The sequence below is a fragment of the Zingiber officinale genome, chromosome 1B (genome assembly GCF_018446385.1).
Source record: "Zingiber officinale cultivar Zhangliang chromosome 1B, Zo_v1.1, whole genome shotgun sequence".
Lineage (NCBI taxonomy): Eukaryota > Viridiplantae > Streptophyta > Magnoliopsida > Zingiberales > Zingiberaceae > Zingiber > Zingiber officinale.
In genome coordinates this window covers 170,387,993-170,409,799 of record NC_055986.1, presented here as the reverse complement: position 1 = coordinate 170,409,799, position 21,807 = coordinate 170,387,993, and the positions used below count along the sequence as shown (strand labels likewise).

The following is a 21,807-nucleotide window of genomic DNA, read 5'->3' as shown; positions in this document are numbered from 1 at the left end:
TGTCCTTCTTTTTAACATTGGTAGCATCGAACCTTTCTTCTATTCTTTGAATTTTTCTTGTTCTGTATTTCTTTAAATTTATTAGAACTAAAAAACTTGTTAAACTTCCTTACCATGTAAGCTTCTTAATCTCCTTCTATATTCTGGCTTGACTTTTTTGATGTACTTGCACATCGAGTTTCATATAATTCCAAAGTTGAAAAAAGTTCCTCTAGGGTACTCACCTCCAGGTCCTTCGAGATGTAGTAGGTGCTTATGATCGAAGTTCATTCTAGAGTTCTAGGAAAAGCATTGAGTGTGTAACGTACTGAGTCCCAGTTGGTTACCGTTTCACCGAGGTTGACTAGTCCGGTGATCAACTCCTTGATCTTCATGTGTAGTTAGGCTACCTTATCACCTTTTTCCAGACGGATGTTCGTTAGCTTGCTCCGAAAAATGTCTCATCGTGCAAGCTTCGCTTTAGATGTTCCTTCGTGGAGTTCCAGGAACTTCTTCCGATCCAGAGATCTTTGGCCAACGTGTAGCTTCCGATGCGATTTACTTCTTGAGGCAGTAATACACTTAATAAGTGATATTCCGCTCTACTGTTGGATACAAAATCGCTTTGCTCCTTCTTTGTCCAGAGGTACACTTCTTTCTCTATGCCTTGCTGATCTTTAAGAACTACAAAACCATACTTATAATTATTAAAAGAATTTCAAAGTCAGTTTTTAGGAATACCTCTGATCCTGTCCAAAAGCTGAATCAACGGACGCTGGGCACGTGGCGCTCTCCTTGTCGCTGACGTAGATCTTCGGCCGGTCGGACGGCACTCCGGCGAACGTGCACAGAAGTCGGGCCGGGAAGGGGTTCCCGGCGACGACCCTCCGACGCTCAAGTCAGGTAAGCGAGTAGTGAAGAAGTGGCTCCAAATATTGTAGAACGCGTACCTCCGGCGAAAGGTGAGGACCTTTTATATAGAGTTGTGAAGAGGCTCGGGCACACATACCGAGGTGCATACGTGTCCTCTGTCCATACCTCGGTATGGGCTTATCAGAAGAGCTTACCTGACACCATACTGCTACAGTCCGAGCACATCTATGATGGGACAGCGGGATCCTCTGTTGTAAGATCTTGCGTATGGCCTGGCCGTTGAACATACCCGCTGTCAGGAGATGTTTCCCCGATGTTTCCTTTGTCCTTGTCTCTTCTGTTCCCACGCCGAGCGGCCAGCCGCTCAGCAGGCATAGGTCCGACCGGGTGCTCGGCTGAGAGTGTTCCACAACAACGATGCTTTATCCTTCGGCCGAGCGGGCTATCCGCTCGGCCCAGTGACTCTTTTCACTATGAGCGTCGGAAACCCGCCCATGGTCGGGTTGTCTTCTGTCCGGCCCGGGAAGCTCCTGGCCGAATGTCAGGTCGGCTCGGCATCCTTCCGTTCGGCCCTGCATGCTTCCGTTCGGCCCGGCATGCTTCCGTTCGGCTCGACATGCTTCCGTTCGGCCCGCATGCTTCCGTTCGGCCCGGCATGCTTCAGTTCAGCCTTGCATGCTTCCGTTCGGCGCGGCATCCTTCCGTTCGGCCCAGCATCCTTCCGTTCGGCCCGGCATGCTTCCGTTCGGCGCGAACTTGGGGTTGACCTCCATGTGTCTTTGACCCTCTGCCCATGAGGGTCCCCCGTCCTTACCACCGGATCACATGCCTCCCCTTCAAGTCTAGTCGAAGGAGGCGCATAGTCCGACTGACTGGACGCCCGTAGTGCCGAGCGGCGCATCAAGAAACCATCCTCCGCTTCTCCTCGTTAATCGCCTCTCATCCCACCTCTCTTGCGTTTTGCAAGGGATTTCTCACGAAGTATTTTGTATAGCTAGTCTGCTCGGCTGAATATATCTAAGACCGCTCGGAGGGTTTATAGTCGCCGGCTCGACTCTCGATTTTTAACGTCGGAGCTCGACGGTCTTCCGCTCGGAGGGTTTATAGACGCCGGCTCATCTCTCGATTTTTAACTTCGGAGCTCGACGGTCTTCCGCTCGGAGGGTTTATAGACGCCGGCTCGTCTCTCGATTTTTAACGTCAGAGCTCGACGGTCTTCCGCTCGGAAGGTTTATAGACGCCGTCTCGTCTCTAGATTTTTAACGTCGGAGCTCGACGGTCTTCCGCTCGGAGGGTTTATAGACGCCGGCTCGTCTCTCGATTTTTAACGTCGGAGCTCGACGGTCTTCCGCTCGGAGGGTTTATAGACGCCGGCTCATCTCTCGATTTTTAACGTCGGAGCTCGACGGTCTTCCGCTCGGAGGGTTTATAGACGCCGGCTCGTCTCTCGATTTTTAACGTCGGAGCTCGACGGTCTTCCGCTCGGAGGGTTTATAGACGCCGACTCGTCTCTCGATTTTTAACGTCAGAGCTCGACGGTCTTCCGCTCGGCGGGTTTATAGACGCCGGATCGTCTCTCGATTTTTAACGTCGGAGCTCGACGGTCTTCCGCTCGGAGGGTTTATAGACGCAGGCTCGTCTCTCGATTTTTAACGTCGGAGCTCGACGGTCTTCCGCTCGGCGGGTTTATAAACGGCTCGTCTCGATATTTAACGTCGGGCTCGACGGTCTTCCCTCGGAGGGTTTATAGACGGCTCGTCTCTCGATTTTAACTCCGGAGCTCGGCGGTCTTCCGCTCGGAGGGTTTATAGACGCCGGCTCGTCTCGATTTTAACGTCGAGCTCGGCGGTCTTCCGCTCGGAAGGTTTATAGACGTCTCTCGATTTTAACGTCGGAGCTCGGCGGTCTTCCGCTCGGAGGGTTTAGACGGCGGCTCATCTCTCGATTTTTAACGTCGAGCTCGACGGTCTTCCGCTCGGAAGGTTTATAGACGCCGTCTCGTCTCTAGATTTTTAACGTCGGAGCTCGGCGGTCTTCCGCTCGGAGGGTTTATAGACGCCGGCTCGTCTCTCGATTTTTAACGTCGGAGCTCGACGGTCTTCCGCTCGGAGGGTTTATAGACGCCGGCTCGTCTCTCGATTTTTAACGTCGGAGCTCGACGGTCTTCCGCTCGGAGGGTTTATAGGCGCCGGCTCGTCTCTCGATTTTTAACGTCGGAGCTCGACGGTCTTCCGCTCGGAGGGTTTATAGACGCCGGCTCGTCTCGATTTTTAACGTCGGAGCTCGACGGTCTTTCGCTCGGAGGGTTTATAGTCGCCGGCTCGACTCTCGATTTTTAACGTCGGAGCTCGACGGTCTTCCGCTCGGAGGGTTTATAGTCGCCGGCTCGACTCTCGATTTTTAACGTCGGAGCTCGACGGTCTTCCGCTCGGAGGGTTTATAGACGCCGGCTCGTCTCTCGATTTTTAACGTCGGAGCTCGACGGTCTTCCGCTCGGAGGGTTTATAGACGCCGGCTCGTCTCTCGATTTTTAACGTCGGAGCTCGACGGTCTTCCGCTCGGAGGGTTTATAGATGCCGGCTCGTCTCTCGATTTTTAACGTCGGAGCTCGACGGTCTTCCGCTCGGAGGGTTTATAGACGCCGGCTCGTCTCTCGATATTTAACGTCGGAGCTCGACGGTCTTCCGCTCGGAGGGTTTATAGACGCCGGCTCGTCTCTCGATATTTAACGTCGGAGCTCGACGGTCTTCCGCTCGGAGGGTTTATAGACGCCGGCTCGTCTCTCGATTTTTGACGTCGGAGCTCGACGGTCTTCCGCTCGGAGGGTTTATAGACGCCGGCTCGTCTCTCGATTTTTAACGTCGGAGCTCGACGGTCTTCTGCTCGGAGAGTTTATAAACGCCGGCTCGTCTCTCAATTTTTAACGTCGGAGCTCGACGGCCTTCAAGGCTAATTTCAACACGGTCCGAGCGGCACGTGGTCTTCATGTAGTCGGCCGTTCGGCCAATAATTCCAAAATGCGTTTTATCACTTTGCTTCCTGCATTAAAAGGACACAGGCGACCAAGACATACATAAAATGAATTACATCGGCGCACCTTTCACCCAGCTCGGTACGGCTGGAGGTGGTTCGCTCGGCCATCCTCTTTCCCCTTGAATGCCGATCGGATCGTTATCTCGGCCACTTCGTGAGATGCTCTCCGGTTGAAACTCGGCTTCCGCTCGGCCTCCTGACTCTGACGTCGCTTGTTGCTCCATCCGCTCGGCTTGCGCCTTCTGTTTCTGTTGCTCCACAAGTTTAACCGCTCTTGCCTCGATCAGAGCGTCGAGCTCCTCTGTGGAGAGCATCACCGAGTGCTGTCGTCCAGCTTCGTCCATTGCTTCCGATTGGATGTAGGAGCGTTCCCACACACGGTGCCAAATTGATCCTGTCCGAAAGCTGAATCAACGGACGCTGGGCACGTGGCGCTCTCCTTGTCGCTAACGTAGATCTTCGGCCGGTCGGACGGCGCTCCGGCGAACCAGCACAGAAGTCGGGCCGGGAAGGGGTTCCCGGCGACGACCCTCCGACGCTCAAGTCAGGTAAGCGAGTAGTGAAGAAGTGGCTCCAAATATTGTAGAACGCGTACCTCCGGCGAAGGGTGAGGACCCTTTATATAGAGCTGTGAAGAGGCTCGGGCACACATACCGAGGTACATACGTGTCCTCTGTCCATACCTCGGTATGGGCTTATCAGAAGAGCTTACCTGACACCATACTGCTACAGTCCGAGCACATCTATGATGGGACAGCGGGATCCTCTGTTGTAAGATCTTGCGTATGGCCTGGTCGTTGAACATACCCGCTGTCAGGAGATGTTCCCCCGATGTTTCCTTTGGCCGCTCGGCAGGCATAGGTCCGACCGGGCGTAGGTATCGGTCCGACCGGGTGCTCGGCTGAGAGTGTTCCACAACAACGATGCTTTATGCTTCGGCCGAGCAGGCTATCCGCTCGGCTCGGTGACTCTTTTCACTATGAGCGTCGGAAACCCGCCCATGGTCGGGTTGTCTTCTGTCCGGCCCGGGAAGCTCCTGGCCGAATGTCTGGTCGGCTTGGCATCCTTCCGTTCGGCCCGGCATCCTTCCGTTCGGCCCTGCATCCTTCCGTTCGGCCCGGCATGCTTCCGTTCGGCCCGCATGCTTCCGTTCGGCGCGGCATCCTTCCGTTCGGCCCGGCACCCTTCCGTTCGGCCCTGCATGCTTCCGTTTGGCCCGGCATGCTTCCGTTCGGCGCGACATCCTTCCGTTCGGCCCGGCATGCTTCCGTTCGGTGCGAACTTGGGGTTGACCTCCACGTGTCTTTGACCCTCCGCCCATGAGGGTCCCCCGTTCTTATCACCGGATCAACCTTCATTCGACGTTTCTAGTGTGCGAACTCCCCCTCGAATTTTGGTGTGATGAGGCTTGGTCTGCCCATTGATTTCTTTGCTTCGATTGGTGATTAGTCCTTCTGAAGCATCCTTGTTCTGATACTAATTGTTGGTCCCCCGATGACCGACTAGAAGGGGGAGGGGTGAATAGCCCTAAAAAGATATAAATGCCCTTTCTCGATATTCGAACTAAGTTAGGTAAACACTTGGATTATAACAAAAAATAAATGCATAAATTTAAAACAGAGGTAAGAGAGTTTACTAGGTTTGCAATCAGAGGATTGCTAATTCTAAACAAGTGAAGTTCACTAAAATCTTCTTTCAGCGGAGTAGCCTCTATATAACGTTGATAGCTCACAAAAGTAGTAGAACAGAAGGAGAGTTCGTTTACAAGTGATGTTCTAACTACAGAAATCAGGAATGTATTTATATATCTGATCTGAGCGCTTGGAAGGGTTCCGGGTGCCTGAGTGTGGATAAAATTTTATCTACAACTCAATAGATCGCATCGCAACGGGTCTAGATAAAATCTCCGATCCAACCTACTGGAAGGGTTTCGGGTGCCATGACTACCTTTGCACAGGGGCACCTCGCTAAGGAGCACCGGTTGGACCACACCGGTCCGGGCGCTCGGAGTAGCTCCGGGCGCATGGAATAGCTCCAAGCACCCAGACCAAATTCAACTTCCAGTTGACTTTTCGTCCGGATCTTTCGCTCAGCTCCGCTCGTTGGGGTGATTTCGACTATCCAAAATAGGGCTCACCCGAACCCATTTTCCGAACTTCTCGAGCAATCTTCCACTCCGGCTTCTCGTCCCTCGGAAATGTTACGCGTATCCTTCTCATCCGCTAGCATACTCTTCCGCGACGCCTCATCCCTTAGACGCACTGAGCCCGTCAACTCTCTCCCGTGTCTTCTTTCTCGCTAGCTATGTTTTTCGCTCAACTTTATGTGCTCCTAAGTTCCTGCACAGTTAGACACAATGCATCAAAATAATAACATGACCTAACTTGATTTGTTGATCACATCAAAATCTCCACGGGGTATTTACATAAAGTACCTATAAAACTTAAAGAAAAATTTTATAAAACAGTAGTTAGACCTGCTATGTTATATGGAACTGAATGTTGAGTTATGACTCGAGCTAGCACATGAGCAGAAAATGAGAGTTGTAGATATGAGAATGTTAAGGTGGATGTGTGGAAATACGAAGATTGACAGAATAAAAAATAAGTGGTATGGACATATACTTAGATGACCAATAAATATAATGCTTTAGTTAGACAATGTGAAACAATGACAAACATACATATCAAACGAGAATGAGGAAGATAAAAAAAAGACTTAGTTAGTAATAATAAAATAAAATAAAATTTATTTAAATATAGACGATAAAATAATAGGAGATATATCTCAATGATATAAAATCATCCATATAACTGACCCATCGGATAAAATTTAATTTTTATTATGTTGTTGTTATTTTTGTTATTTGTTATACTGTATCAATACGAGCATAAGCGAACGAGTTGATGTGCAAAATTGATATCGTGTATGCGATTTGAGTATTTTAAAAGTAATTACCTACAAATCAATTTGGATAATATGAAACTTAAACTGCTACCTGGTTTAGTAATTTGCCATTTATTTTTCAATTTGCTTAATTCAAAAGAATGCTAGCTACCATGATTATTAATCTTTTAAACGATAAAATAGTTTTTAAATCGAATATAGGAATGTAAAAAATAATCTCTATTTAATTGTTAAAATGACAATTTTATTCCGTTAGGATCCTCTAGTCCATAAATTGTGGATAAGGGGATGATTCATTGATATGGACTCTTGATTTAGATGGACCCCATCTTTAAATAGGTAGAGTCCATCCAAATCAAGGGTCCTCATGTAATGAACCATCTCCTAATCCGTAATTTACGGATCAGAGTATCTGCTCTCAATTTTATTAGGCTTAGGTTCTTTTTCCACTAATTACTTTTAACTTTTTAAAAAATTTACTCCACTGAAATCAATATTTTTTAAAAATAATAATAAATATCTGAATAAGTTTTTCTTTTCCTTGAAACATATTTTAACTCCCCTGGTCCTTCCTTATGCTTTTTACAGTAATTAAATATCTTTTAATTTTTAAAGAATTTTAAAATAGTCAAAAAAAAAAAATCTCAATTTTAAAATTAATGATAACTATTTAATATCATTTAAGTAGCGGTAATAACATGATACTGTTAGTATTTGGCGTGAAAAATACAAAAGATTATAATTTTAATTAATGATCATGGCCCATTTTTAAAACAAAACTGTATTTTAACTTAACATGTGCTCGTGGCCTTCAAGTTCAACCCGCCGTCCCCTCTTTCGTCTCCCAAAATCTTAAGGCACTTCCCTTAGTGAGAGTGTCACCCCCTTTTTGTCCTGAGCTGTCCCTCTTTTCATTAAATTTATTTATTTATTTATTTTTACAAAAGTGAGAGGGCAGCTTTGCTGGGCTATTTATACATGGCACTACGACTACCACCTCCCTTCAACACTTTATAAACCTTCAAAAACCAAAAAAAAAAAAAAAAGTGTGAGATGGAGAGCAGCAGAGAGAAAAGCATCGTGGAGTTTTTCAAGGCGAAGACCATTCTCGTCACTGGATCGACTGGGTTTCTGGCCAAAAGTATGTATTTTTATATTAATTTCTACTGTAGTTGAAATTAATATATAAAAGAAGGAAAAAACAAGCAAACAGCTAGAGAATTAAATTAACTTTCTCTTTCTTTGTTTTTTTGAACGAATCAATTAGTATTTGTGGAGAAGTTGCTGAGGGTTCAGGCAGACGTGGAGAGGGTCTTCCTCCTCATCAGAGCTGCCGACGCTGCATCAGCCATGCAACGCCTTGAAGATGAGGTACGTACGTATACGTATACGATTTATCTTAATATACATATCGACATGAGATATATATCCTCGATCGGTGCAATTTTCAGATTTTAGGCAAGGAATTATTCAATGCCCTGAAAGAGAAACATGGAGACGGATTCCAGTCATTTGCGAGGAGCAAATTGTGGCCTGTGGCTGGAGACATTGTTCATGAGAATTTAGGAATTCAAGATTCTAATCTTGTAAATGAATTGTTCAAGGAAGTGCAAATTATTGTCAACGTTGCTGCCACCACCAACTTTTACGAGAGGTAATTAATTAATTAATTAATTAATTAATTATATATGGATAATGGCTATCAATATTAATCAACCAACTTTAATTAATATATATGCAGATATGATGTTTCTTTGAACATAAACGTGCTTGGAGCTAAGCACGTGCTGCAGTTTGCAAAACAATGTGTGAAACTCGAAATGTTTCTTCATGTTTCAACTGGTATATATATAGATATATTTTTACTTATTGTTACGTTTTCTTTTGTGCATATATCTAAAATTAATCATTTAATCTAAACTAATAATTAATACATTATATTATCTATTTATTTCTTCTCCGATCCCCAGCTTACGTATCTGGTACTGAGCGCAGTGGACTCATACCAGAGAAGAGATTGTCAATGGGTGAAACTCTCAGATCAGGATCAAACTCTTGTTATTTGGACATCGAAGCTGAGATAGATTTGGTAGAGAAGAAGAAAGTGGAGCTGCAAGCTGATCATAATCTCACTCCAATAGCCCAAAAACTCGCCATGAAAGAGTTGGGCATGCAAAGGTTAATTTAATTAATAAAACTATATGTATAATATTTCTGAATAACTAATTAACTGACTATAAAACTAATTAAGAGCAAGGTTTTTTGGGTGGCCCAACACTTACGTTTTCACCAAGGCAATGGGTGAGATGGTGCTAGGGCACTCGCGGGGAAACTTGCCTCTGGTCATCGTGAGACCAAGTATCATAACGAGCATCCTCAGAGATCCATTGCCTGGTTGGATAGAAGGCATAAGGTCGTCAAATCAATACAACTCAGTTATTAATCTGCATGAGTCATGTGTGCATTAATTAATTGTTGGCGATCGATCGATGTGCAGGACAACTGACATCTTCATGATGGCTTATGCAGACAGGAAGCTCCAAAGTTTTCCAGGAGACCCTCAGATGACTGTAGATTTGGTACTGATCAGTTTAATTACATATACATGCATTAATTAATTAATTAAATTGATCATGCGTGAATGCAGATACCAGGAGACATGGTGGTGAATGCTATGATGGCTACCACGGTGGCTCACTCAAAGCAGCAGTCTGAGTTCATCTACCATGTTGGCTCCTCCACAAGAAACCCTATTACTTATGATTCTCTACTGCAGTGTTGGTTCGATTATTTCTCCGTATATCCCCGTACAGGGAAGGATGGAACCCCCCTGAAGATCACTAGAAAGATGAATCCGAGCATTAGAACCACCTTCTTAATTATGGTATACAAGTTCTTATTACAGGTACTGATTATATATATATATATATATATATATATATATGCATCTCAAATAGTCTTAATTATGATTAGATTATTCTATATATCCCCGGAGTAATTATATCTGTGTTTTAGGTACTTGGCCTTATTCATTTTATAACTTGTGGGTTTATATTTGGGCGTCTATACGATGATCTAAACCGCAAGTATAAATACTTGAAGCTTCTTATCGATCTTTTTGAGCCATACACTTTCTTCAAAGGCCGGTATGCTTTGTTTTCATCGATCGACAATAATTATTATATATGATTCGTTTACATGCATGCATGATCTTGTTTTGGTGTAATTAGGTTTGATGATGCCAACTTGGAAAAATTAAGGGCGATGATGGGAAAGGAGGAGATGTTTGAGATGGACTCCAAGCACATCGAGTGGAACTCTTATCTCCACGGCATTCATATTCCGGGCATTCTCAAATACGAATGAATGCAAATGACTATAACTATTTATAAATCTTAATTATGAAATATATATTTTTATATATATTCACATGCATTAATTTTTTAGCTTTGTAATGCATACTCTGATATATTTTAATAAAAATAATAATCCTCGTGGGAGGAATCAGAAATGGTGTTTTTTTTGTTTTTTTCTTTATGATGAGTCAACGATGGATAAGTGTCTGCCTGGCCCACTGGTTTATCGAATGGAATGTCAGGTTGAAAACGGCGGTGGTAAGTTAAATATATAAATATTAAACCAAGTATGGTCCAGTGCTGCGTCATCATCAACCACTTGAAAATTCAGTTCCGGTTTGGACCCGGCATGCATTAATTAATTAATTAATTAATTATGAATTCGGCTTCAATTCGAATTCTACTTGAAAATTCCAATTTTAAATCGCCCCATGCTGCTTGCGTGGGAGGCCCACCATGTGGACGGTTTAGTGATTAGCATATAAATAATTTTTTTCATCAAAAAAAAATTCAAAAGCATACATAACCAGACTAATTTTTAAGTCAATAACAGAGGCAAATAAAAATGCATTTTAAGCAAGTAAATGAGAATAACTCCATTAAATAGCTCAATCACGCCACCAATAACAGCCTCAACTACTTGGCAAGATGAAGGACAAACTCAAATAACTATTGACAAATGATCATGCAATAGACTTAGCAAAATTCCTTGACTAGAAAATCAACAGTTTCATTTGCAATATTAAAATTTTGCATGCCTAGAAAGAACACCTTTCGGATAGATTCATGGGTGGGAAGGGAAGAATCAAACCAATGTCCTCGTTAATTCATCCCAGGATCAATAAGGAGGAAGTAAATCATGAATGACTATTAATTTTTGAAATAGTGACTGACGCATGAGGGAGACATTTACCTCGACTATACCGAGATTCAAATTCCAAATCTCATAGTGATAACATCTCATGCACTAGCCACTAGACCGCCCAAGAAAATTTGAAAACTCTTAACATGATAGAACATTGATTTTCACCTAGAAATAAACTATAATACCCAAGCTGATAAATCTGCATCCAACAAGCATATAATAAAATCTTCTTCAACTAAGGAGATTTTATTATTACACCAGATGAAGGAGGAGAAGATATATTCGTTGGATACAGAGTTATCAATTTGAGGATTATAGTCTATTTTGGGGGCAAATCAATCACTGGTTCAACCATGTCAAGAGTTTCCAACCTAAAAAAAACTCCATATATATTTTACTAATGATCCACAAAATGTGAAGGACGATTCTTCTGCTTTTGCTTTCTATTCCTCACTTATAGAGTTCTTATTTCATTCTCCCTGTATTCTACTTAGGCGGTCGTCTATAAATTGATCTTTTGATTTATCTTTCTTCACGTAATCTGAGAACAGATTATGAGAGATTCCGGAGTGAGTATAATCATCTTTTGCTACAATTGTTTCATTCTTCCTATTTGAGGCTATGATGCAGCGGAAGGACGTCAAGTTGACACCCAGACACTTCACGACTCAATCCCCAACTGCAGCGTATTTGCAACAATTTTTTTTTTTAAATTGGGCACACAATCAAGGGATGTTGGACTTCTAAACCGTCCATCGCACACTTCCCGATTTACTCTAGCGGCCACCTCAAGTTTGGTATTACATGGTTCATCATTTTTTTTTTCTATTTCATTCGAATCCCTGCAAAAGCCATAGATACCCTTTCCCATGGGGATCATCTATAGTTTTCTAATTTACTTCTCTACATACGAACGTAGAGCCAACCGTGTGAGGGGGTTCGAGATCAACGCATGACCTTTTACTGCATTGTTTCATCCTCACTTGTTCCCAAGACGTAAATGATATGGTAACCATCGGTAGACTTGGCACATTGCGCAATGGTTGAATCCTGACAAAAGCCATGGATATATCCTTCCCATGAGACCATATACAATTTCCTAATTTACCTCTATATAAATGATCATGGGTGAATATCACATTGTTTCATTCTCGCTCTCTTCATATGTGATTCCTAATTGTATTTTTAAACCGGATATCAAGGGAATCTACAAGTATTCTCATTCTCATTCTCATTCTTTTATATTAATGTTCCTTACATGATTAGGGGTGATAAATTTACTATAATGAGATAGAGATCAATTTTTAGTGCATGTTCTTAGAAAAAAAAATTCTTCCCACCCTTTAACCATTTGATGGTCAACTATAAATTAATTCTACGATTTATCTTTCTGCACGTAACTTGAAGACGGAGCTCGTGGCTCCAAGGTCTGACTGTTTTGATCCAAAATCTGAATTTGAACTTGAACTTGAACAGTTTGTCGGAGTTAACTCCTCCAGCACTTCCGGCTATATCTCATAATCGACTAATGTCATTATTTTAATTAATCCAAAAAAGTAGCATGACATTTTTTGTTAGTTAAATTAACATTGTCAAGAATTATAGAGTAAAATGATAAATGATTAAAAAAATTTAAAGGCACTTTAGTAATTCTATAACTCCAAATGATATTTTTGTTACTCCACCTATTGATCCCGCCAATCAGAAGAAAGAACCCATTATATATTGTTACCGCTATCTTTTGTTTCTCCTTCTAATGCAGTGAACCACCACTAGAAAACTGAACTTGAGTGCCAAAATCTTTAATTTTGTCAAAAATAAAAACAACAGTTTATATTCAAAAACTATATTTTAATAGATAATATTAATTTATGACAAAATTTTGTTAAATACTTCTGCTCTATTTATCATGAGTACATAACTACAACCGTGGAGCCGGACTGATCATCCTAGTTCAGTGTTACTTGTTCAACATGAGTGTGTAACTATAATGATCACATTGTCATAAATGTAAGTGAAATCCAACCTGCTGATTAGAATTAATATCACAGATCTGTTAATTTGAGTAAATGGAATAATAATCATGAACAAAGTTAAACATAATTATCAAAGGCCTCAAGCAACCACGAGGAAGTAGAAAATTCTTCAAATATGGAAATCGATAGCTGAGAACTAAGAGCACATACAAAATGCTTAAGGTTGACAAACTAACTAAGAGCATAACTGTTAGCAGTCCTTCACAGGAAACACACAAGTTTGGTAGGCTCAATGCCAAATTAATTACCTTGCTAGAATCGGTTCATGAAAGCGATGCTAGAATTGATTCAGGAAAGGGATACATTCTTTCCAGTATCGCTTGATCGCATCCACAACCTTAAAAGAGAAAGCCTTGTCTTCAGGGTAATATGCAATTGGATCATAAAGTAGAGGGGTTTGAACGCCGAGTACACCTTCTAAAGTCGCATGGAGACAGTATGCTGAGTATGTGACATGGTAACCTCCTTCTTGGACAATTAATATGCGTCCCCTTGAATGCCTTTCGGACAACATGCGTACTACTTCACCAATCTTCCTATAACCAGCCATTGTCAGGCATTGCCTTCCATTTGGATCAAACTGAAACAAAACAGAAGCTATCAGTGAAAAATGATAAATCACATATGCCCAACAGACTATAATTAATTTTCCCCGGATTAATCTAATGAACGTCAAGAAGAAAATTTTCTTTTTCAGTTCACTATTGTTCATAGTTCATATACAATCGACATAACAAATAAGTAAATTATCAAATTGGTAGCATGAAGATCGAGAAGGCCAGTAGATAGTGTTGTAGTTGCAAAAGGAGATGATGAAGTTTACTAACATCAGTATCACCATTCAACAACTCACCGCACTAGAATCTTGCCCCACAACCAGAACAATAAGATTGGGTTCAAATTTTTGAATAGCTGGAACAACCAGTTCAGTCATTGCATAACCATAGCCCTCATCACCTGTCCCATTGGGCAATGGTATGTTCAGATTATAGCCAAACCCACTTCCTTCACCTAGCTCATGGATAGAACCATCCTGTGGATGTGATGGTCCCCAAGAAGCATGATTCATGTGAAGGGAGATTGTAAGGACATTGCCTGAGTGATAGAAACCTTCTGCCGTACCATTCCCATAATGCACGTCAATATCAATTACAGCAATTTTTCTGCAGCCGGAATCTAGAGCAAGTTGTACTGCAAGCCCAGCATTGTTTAAGAAGCAGTAACCATCTGCTCTACTAGGTTGTGCATGGTGACCTGGGGGGCGCACTAGGGCATAAGTGAGGTTTGCGTTTCCATCTAATATATGCTTCATCGCCGATAATGTGGTTCCAGCAGCCAACAGAGCAGCACCCCACGAACCAGGATTCATGAATGTGCCCACACAGAGTTCTTTATGTCCAGCTACATTAGCTTGCACCAGTTCTTCAATGTACTCTAAAGGATACAGAAATTGAAGAAAAAAACTATTTCAAGTGTATAAACTAGACTGATAAGAATTACTTTGCTAGTCATTTTTATATGGAATAACTTTAGCCAATCTGTAGCACTGTAACAGATAAAGTCGTCTTAAACAAAAATATAACAGTTAAATAGTTTAATTTATGTTAAACATGAACAAGAAAACAGATCACCCTTCTAGTCTAAGATTAATGAATATCAAGCATATGTCAACTAAGAAGAATAAAATCAGCATAGAACACTTCCAATCCTGAAAATTCTATGGATGATGAGCAAATGCTGCTCTCCACTTCTCTGTACCTCATAAACTCCATGACAGTAGAGAGGATGCATTTCTTGTGCTAAACAATCACTAAGCACTATGATCAACACTACCATTAGAATAGAAAAGGTTGCTATCATTCCTAGACCCACACATCTGATTCTCTGCATCTTGGCTTCTTATCCACGAGCATTTTTTTCCCCTTCAGCTTCTGTTACATCTTTTTTCTTAGTTCTTTTCATTTTCCTTCAGAGTGCAACTACGTTTCATCTCATCTCAAATAAATTGTGATGTACATAGTTTCATAGACAAGATGAGCATTAGCATCAGATAAATGAACTTCCGCTAGAAAGTAGTAAACATATGGAGATAGTTGAACATGCAACATGCATCAACTAGCAGCTACTATCGTGTACAACAAGAAAGGGCCAGGCAATTTGGATGACAGCCAAGCGAGAAGTTGACTACATTGCTCGCCAGATATGAGTACTCAACTTTTTATACTTGTATCCAATATAATCTTTATGTGAAAAGTAATTATCGACATAGATTTATCAGTTTCGGATTATGCACTTAAAAAAACATAAAATATGATATTTGATTTAAACATTAAGAAAGTTTCGAGCTAACGTCATCAGATACATCCAAAGGCATGAAGGACAAAAAATCCTCTCTTCTTGTAGCACTACCAATATTCAGAACAAAAAACTCCAAGTTATCGTTTTTTAACTAAAAGAACTGCCTTTTTAAGTTTTTCAGGAGAAATAGAAGACAAACTAAACATGCAAAATACGAAATAATTCACAGGGGCGAGTGACTGAATAAGCTAGGTAAAGAAGAAGCAGTACCAGGCGTGTGAAAGGAGTGAAGTTCCGAGTGATGGGCAAGGCGACCGGAGTGCCATGAGATAAAGGGGGCGAGGGGGCCCTTGCGGAGGATCGAGACCATGTTCCTCACCCGGTCGGCGTTCTCCGGGTGCTTATCAAGGACCTCGAGGAACCCTGGATCGAATCCTGTGTCGAAGACGCCAGAGCCAGTGTCGTGGTCGAGCATCCCCTCGTGCCAGAAGACGTGGATGACATCGCGGGGCGGCGCAGACTCCGGAAGCGGCGAAGAAGTCGACGGCGACTCCATTCGATTTCAGGCATAGATTGCACGGGACAGTAAACGAGATGTGAGGAGGCCGCGAGGGGAGGAGGGAAAGGGGACCTATTTACTGTGTTTTTTTTTTTGTTGGTCTTATGAAATTATTTTTTCTATTATTTATCATTAATCTAGATAATTAACCTTACTATCCCATTAATCGGGGAGATTACCATCCTATCTCAGATATATAAGGTCCAACTCGTCCCAGCATATTTTTTTCCATATCTTATCAATTCCACTAATAGTTAATAGTTATCTGATACACCGATATAAGAAGGTTCATCTGACACAAGATCAATTATTAATGTGGAAGTCAAAGTCCAAATGGTCAACATCAGACTGTCAAAAGGTCGAACGAAGGACGATTGCAACGGTCAGTCGGGACAGTCAGTGCTCAACCGGTGGAGACATGTCTGTTGGAGTGTATACTAAAAGCCTAACTTTTGTAAACATTTATTTTTGAAATAAAAGAATCACATTGGTCAATATGAGCATTTATTTGTTAAATGTAATTATTCAATTAATTTATATAGTAGACAACATGGAGTGTGGTGTCACACTAAGAAGATCATGTTGTCGGTTCTCTATAAATTATAAACAGTTGCTCACGACTAAGATGGAAAGGAACAAATCATCAGAATAGTCGTACTGTAATTAAGTATTAGTTTATCTTAACTAATAAATTACACTGATACACTTTAAGTGTATTGAGTAGGACCATTTAAGTAAGTTCTTTTTGTACTGACTTAGTAAAATAACTAGACTTTAGTTATTATGGAAGTGTGTACTCTTAATCCTAATATAATAACAAGCACATATATTTAATATTTATTTCTTTGACTTATCAAAGGGTGAGGTTTAGCTCGATAAATCAATATGCCCGATAAGTTAGGAAATGATATTACTTATAGTGTGTGTTGTTGATTATAGAAGGAATCTGTGTCCTAGTCATCTAGATTGAGAATGTCCCCAAGAGGAGCTCATAAGGATTGTCATGTTAAACCCTACAGGTAGACTTAGTCCGACATGACGATGAAGTTGAGTGGTACTACTCTTGGAGCTAGATATTAATTAAGTGAGTTGTCAGTAACTTACTTAATTAGTGGACGTTCGTAATCTTAAACACAGGGAGACTAACACACTCATGATAAGAAGGAGCCCATAATGTAATTTGGGATTGGTGCGGTAGTGCGATAATAACTCTCTAGTGGAATGAGTTATTATCGATGAACTTGAGTTGTGTGTTCGGGACGAGCACGGGATACTCAAGGTCATCGGAAGGCCAAAATCAATTTCTCCTCTAGGTCCCTATCGTAGCCTCATTATAGCCTCAAGTCCATCCAAATGTAAGGCTCTTCTTGGTGTCCAAGAAGGGAGTCCGACCATTGCTTGGTGACCAAGCAATGGCCGGCCACATCCTCTTATAGGGGTCGGGCCTATTGCTTGGTGACCAAGCTTGTAGGGGCCGGCCAATATTAATTCAAATAGGAGGGTTGTTTTGAATTTTTAAAATCTTCTCTTTGTAGAAAACTATAAGTTTTAAAAGAGAGATTTTAATTTTTTAAAACTTTCCTTATTTGAATTTGGCCACATGTTTTAATAGAGAGTTTTAAAAGTTTTAAAACTTTCCTTTTTTAACCATCCTCGTGGTTTAAGAAAAAAAGGGAGATAAGTTTTAAAATTAAAATTTTCTATCATCATGTTAAAAAAGGAAATTTTATAAGAGAATTTTTAAATTTTAAAACATGGTTTTAATTTTTAGAAACTTTCCTTTTTTAACTCTTACTTTAGGAAAGAGAGCTTGTAAAATTTTATAAGAGTTTTTTCTTGTAAAATTTTATAAAAAATAAATTCCTTTTTCCTCTTGATGAGGTGGCCGGCCACCTTGCTTGGTGCCCAAGCAAGGGGTCGGCCATAATAAAAAATATAAAATCATCACAAAAATTAATTTTGGTGATTGATTCAATCAAGAGGAAAGAAAAGGAAAAATTTAAAGGGAAAAGGAAAAACTCTTGGATGATTTTATTTTTTGTAAAAGTTTTTCCTTATTTGCCTTGGGCAAGTAATATAAAAGAAGGGATGAGGGGGCTTCATGAGACACAACTATTATTCTCTTGCTTGGAAATCTCTTGGTGGTCGGCCCTCTCCCTTCTCCCTTTCCCTTTGCTTTCTTCTTCTTGGTGGTGGTGGTGGCCGGATTTTAGAAGAAGAGGAGGAAGCTTTTGGGTGGTATTCATCTTGGAGGATCGTCGCCCACACGACGTCCAAGGCGAGGCGAGGAATACGGTAGAAGATCTCGAGGTCATTAGCTTACAAAGAGAAGGTATAACTAGTAATTTTCTTCCGCATCATACTAGTTATTTTCTTTGTAAGAATTCTAAATAAAATAGGCAATTAGATCTAGTTTATCGAATTTATTTTTCGAGTTTGTGTTTTCTTTTTTTTCGAATTTGTGATTCGATTGTTCTTTTTGGTTAACCTAGAGTTATTTAAGGAAATAAATATTAGCTTTCCTTAAAAGGCTTTGCCTAGGCGGTGGTGGTTGCTTTCATATCCAAAAAGGTCATGTGCCTCGCCATGCAGTCCTGGAAGCCAATTTTGGAAATTAATATTTATGAAATTAATAACTTAGGTAGATTTGAATCAATAGTGTTAAGTTTCGCTTGCGATTCAAATTTAAACCATTAAGAACAAATAAGTTAAATTTGGAATCAATGATATTAAGTTCCGTCTGCGATTCCTAATTTAACTTCTAAAGAACACAATAGGTTATTTAAGGAAAGGTTCGACACTTGTACAAAAATTTTTATACAGTGGAACCGGTACGTTTTCCTAGGACTAACCAACAATGTCCGAGCGGACCACCCGTCCAGCTTGGGATAATATGATAAAATAATTGAACGCTCAATGCAGAGCAATAGGACGCCAAAGAGACCAGAGAATTTATCCGAACGAGGAGTACTGCTACTGCACAGTCACCGCAGGGAAGAGCAACTGAGACTGACAGAGTGGAGTCCCAGCCCGGCCGAGCGGTTACCCACTCTACCTAACATCGGGACCTGACCATCGATGGAGCGGAGGAGTCCTGGCCGAGCGGCTACTGTTGGGATGTATACTATAAGCATATCTTTTGTATGAACATCTGTTTTTGAAATATTTTGAAATGAGAATCACTTTGGTTAAATGTTTGCATTTTATATTTATATATATGTCAATGTAAGTTGTCCATTTAATTTATATTGTAGATAACATGGTGTGTGGTGCCACATAAAAAATCATGTTATCGGTTCCTTATAAATTATAAATAGTAGCTCACAACCAAGATGGATTGGGACAAACCATTGGAACAGTTGTAGTGTAATTTGGTATTAGTCTGTCTTAATTATAAAATTACACTACTAACCTATGTGTGTATTAAGTATGATCGTCTGAGGTTGTTTGATTTGTACTGACTACATAAAAGAACAGAACCTCTGTTATTATGGATGCGCATCCTCTTAATCCCTATATAATAACAAGCACGTATACTTACTATTTATTTCTTTAACTTATTAATGGATGAGATTTATTTGTTAAATCAATAGGCCCGATGAGTTGGGAAATTGTACTATTTATATGGTGTGTTGTTGATTATAGAAGGAATCTGTGTCCTAATTATTTAGGCTGATGATGTCTCCTTGAGGAGCTCATAAGGATTATCATGTAAACCCTGCAGGTGGACTTAGTCCGACATGATAATAAAGTTGAGTGGTACTACTCTTGGAATCATATGTTAATTAATTGAGTTGTTAGTAACTCATTTAATTAACAGACATACGATATCTTAAACACAGGGAGATTAACACACTCATGATAAGAAGGAGCCCATATTGTAATATGGGATTGGTGCGGTAGTTCAATAATAACTCTTTAGTGGTATGGGTTATTATTGATGGACTTGAGTTGAGTGTTCGGGCTGAACACAGGAAGCCCAAGCCCATCAGGAGACCTAAGCAAATTCCTCCTCTAGGTCCCTGTTGTAGTCTCTATATAAAGTCTCGCATCCACCCATCCACTTTTGGTTTTTGGTAAATCTTGCTTTCCTAGGGTCGGCGTTGTTGGACCCGTAGTAGTTTTGGTGTGATCAACCAAGTTGGTTAGGTCCTACTGTGTTTGATCTCTGTGTCTGAGTGTGCAGGAGCTTAGGAACACAGGAAGTTGAGCGGAAAATGCAGCTAGCGAGAAGGACGGCACAGGAAGGGAGCCGACAGGCTCTGTGCGTCCGAAGGATGAGAGAGCTGCGGAAGAGTACTCTGGTGGGCGTGAAGAGCGTGCGCGGCGCTCGAGGGACGTTAAGCTGGAACGGAAGGATGCTCGAGGAGAAGGCCGGGAATTGGGTTCGGGTGAGCCCTATTCCAGTTGGCCGAAATCACCCAAAAGAACGGAGCGTCAGAAGCTGGAAAAACCAAGCTGGAAACAGTGCTGCCAGCTGGAGGCGCCTCCATCATGAAGGCGCCTTCAACCCTGTTGAAGGCGCCTTCAACAGGTCTGTTTTGACCGTTTACGCTGTGGATAAAGTTTTATCCGCTGACCGAGTTGGAGGCGCCTTGGACCCTCGGGATAGAATTTTCAGGAGCTAAAAAAAGGCCCTGGAGCTAGGAATTCAACAACAACTCAAGCAATCAATCTGTAAGCAATTCCTAAGCAACTAGTGAGCTTCAAAAGTGTAAAAGGTTTCTCCGCCTTCAGAGAAGGAGATTTTTCTTACTGCGCTCTTTTCTACTGTCCTGGATTAACAACCTCCTTGGTTGTAACCAGGTTAAATCCCTGAGTCTTTTCTGTTCCTATTTCTTTTTCTGTTTCATTAATTTAGTTGTTGTTATTTTATTGCTGATTTAAATTCTGAGTTGAAATCCGAGGAGGGTATAGTTTGTTTTTGTTTTCAGCAATTCACCCCCCTATTGCCGGTCTCCACTGCGCCAACAAGTGGTATCAGAGCCTGATCGCCTCAGAAGGATTAACCGCCAACTGAAGCACTACGATCAAGACAATGGCCGGCGCGAACATCCATCCCCCGAAGTTCGACGGAGATTTCGCTACATGGAAGCGAAAAATGGAGGTATTCTTCAAAATCGAGTTCGATATCTTACTAACAATGAAATACAGTTTTGCAGCTCCTAAAGACAAAGAAGAGTTCCAATGGACGAAGAAGGAGCAGGCGGATTTCGTGGCAAACGGAAAAGCTGAGTTTCACTTGCTCAGCGTTCTTCCACCCCAAGAGGTAAGTCGGATCGGAAGCTACGACTCCGCAAAAGACCTCTGGGAGAAATTCCTAGAGCTCCACGAAGGCACCTCGGAAGCAAAGCTAGCGAGGCGCGACATTCTTCGAACACAACTAACGAATCTCCGAATGAACACCGGCGAGAAGGTAGCGCAACTCCAAGCACGGATCAAGGAGCTGATAACGCAACTGACGAATCTCGGCGAAACGGTAACGAACCGAGACTCCATCTGATACGCGCTCAACGCCTTCCCGAGGACTCCGGAATGGGCGTCCTTAGTAGATGCTTACTACATCTCTAAGGACCTTGAGGTAAGTACCTTAGAAAGTTTGTTTTCTACCTTTGAACTTCACGAGTCTCGGATTGCAGAGCCTAAAGAAGTAGTGAAGTCAAACCTCAACGTCGCCCTACAAGCGAGGGACGATCCCGATTCCGAAGCTTCGATCGATGAATCCGAAGCGGCACTACTGGTAAGACGGTTTAATAAATTTGTAAATTCTAACAAATTTAGATTGCAGTCGAAAAAGCACCAGTGAAAGAAAAGGGTGGTTCGTTGCTATAATTGCAACGAAGAAGGACATATCAAAGATGACTGTCCAAAACAGAAGAGCAAAAGTAAGGAAAGGAGCAA

At 41.8% G+C, this 21,807-nt stretch overlaps 2 protein-coding genes across 2 annotated transcripts; one reads left to right on the top strand and one right to left on the bottom strand.

Annotated features, from left to right (window-relative positions):
• The first annotated feature begins 7,820 nt into the window (after positions 1–7,820).
• Positions 7,821–10,223, top strand: LOC122021197 (probable fatty acyl-CoA reductase 4). Its single transcript, XM_042579315.1, has 10 exons — positions 7,821–7,933; positions 8,060–8,163; positions 8,244–8,446; positions 8,534–8,634; positions 8,763–8,970; positions 9,044–9,205; positions 9,290–9,371; positions 9,440–9,697; positions 9,808–9,938; positions 10,023–10,223. Exons 1-10 carry the CDS (start codon positions 7,846–7,848, stop codon positions 10,156–10,158), a joined length of 1,473 nt encoding a protein of 490 aa, XP_042435249.1. The 5' UTR covers positions 7,821–7,845; the 3' UTR covers positions 10,159–10,223.
• A 2,931-nt stretch (positions 10,224–13,154) lies between these two features.
• Positions 13,155–15,979, bottom strand: LOC121991923 (histone deacetylase 8-like). The gene is made up of 3 exons (XM_042546008.1): positions 15,618–15,979; positions 13,903–14,483; positions 13,155–13,629 (listed from the first exon to the last, which is right to left on the bottom strand). Exons 1-3 carry the CDS (start codon positions 15,901–15,903, stop codon positions 13,327–13,329), a joined length of 1,170 nt encoding a protein of 389 aa, XP_042401942.1. The 5' UTR covers positions 15,904–15,979; the 3' UTR covers positions 13,155–13,326.
• Between the last annotated feature and the right edge of the window lie 5,828 nt (positions 15,980–21,807).

What these genes read in the sequence shown, in the direction of transcription:
- LOC122021197 (XM_042579315.1), top strand. Translation starts at nt 7,846, where the DNA reads ATGGAGAGCAGCAGAGAGAAAAGCATCGTGGAGTTTTTCAAGGCGAAG. An exon ending in TGCAACGCCTTGAAGATGAG is followed by an intron (nt 8,164 to 8,243) that starts GTACGTACGTAT and finishes TGCAATTTTCAG; the next exon opens with ATTTTAGGCAAGGAATTATT. An exon ending in GTTTCTTCATGTTTCAACTG is followed by an intron (nt 8,635 to 8,762) that starts GTATATATATAG and finishes TCCGATCCCCAG; the next exon opens with CTTACGTATCTGGTACTGAG.
- LOC121991923 (XM_042546008.1), bottom strand. Translation starts at nt 15,903, where the DNA reads ATGGAGTCGCCGTCGACTTCTTCGCCGCTTCCGGAGTCTGCGCCGCCC. An exon ending in TCACTCCTTTCACACGCCTG is followed by an intron (nt 14,484 to 15,617) that starts GTACTGCTTCTT and finishes TGTATCCTTTAG; the next exon opens with AGTACATTGAAGAACTGGTG. An exon ending in TGGGGCAAGATTCTAGTGCG is followed by an intron (nt 13,630 to 13,902) that starts GTGAGTTGTTGA and finishes GTTTTGTTTCAG; the next exon opens with TTTGATCCAAATGGAAGGCA.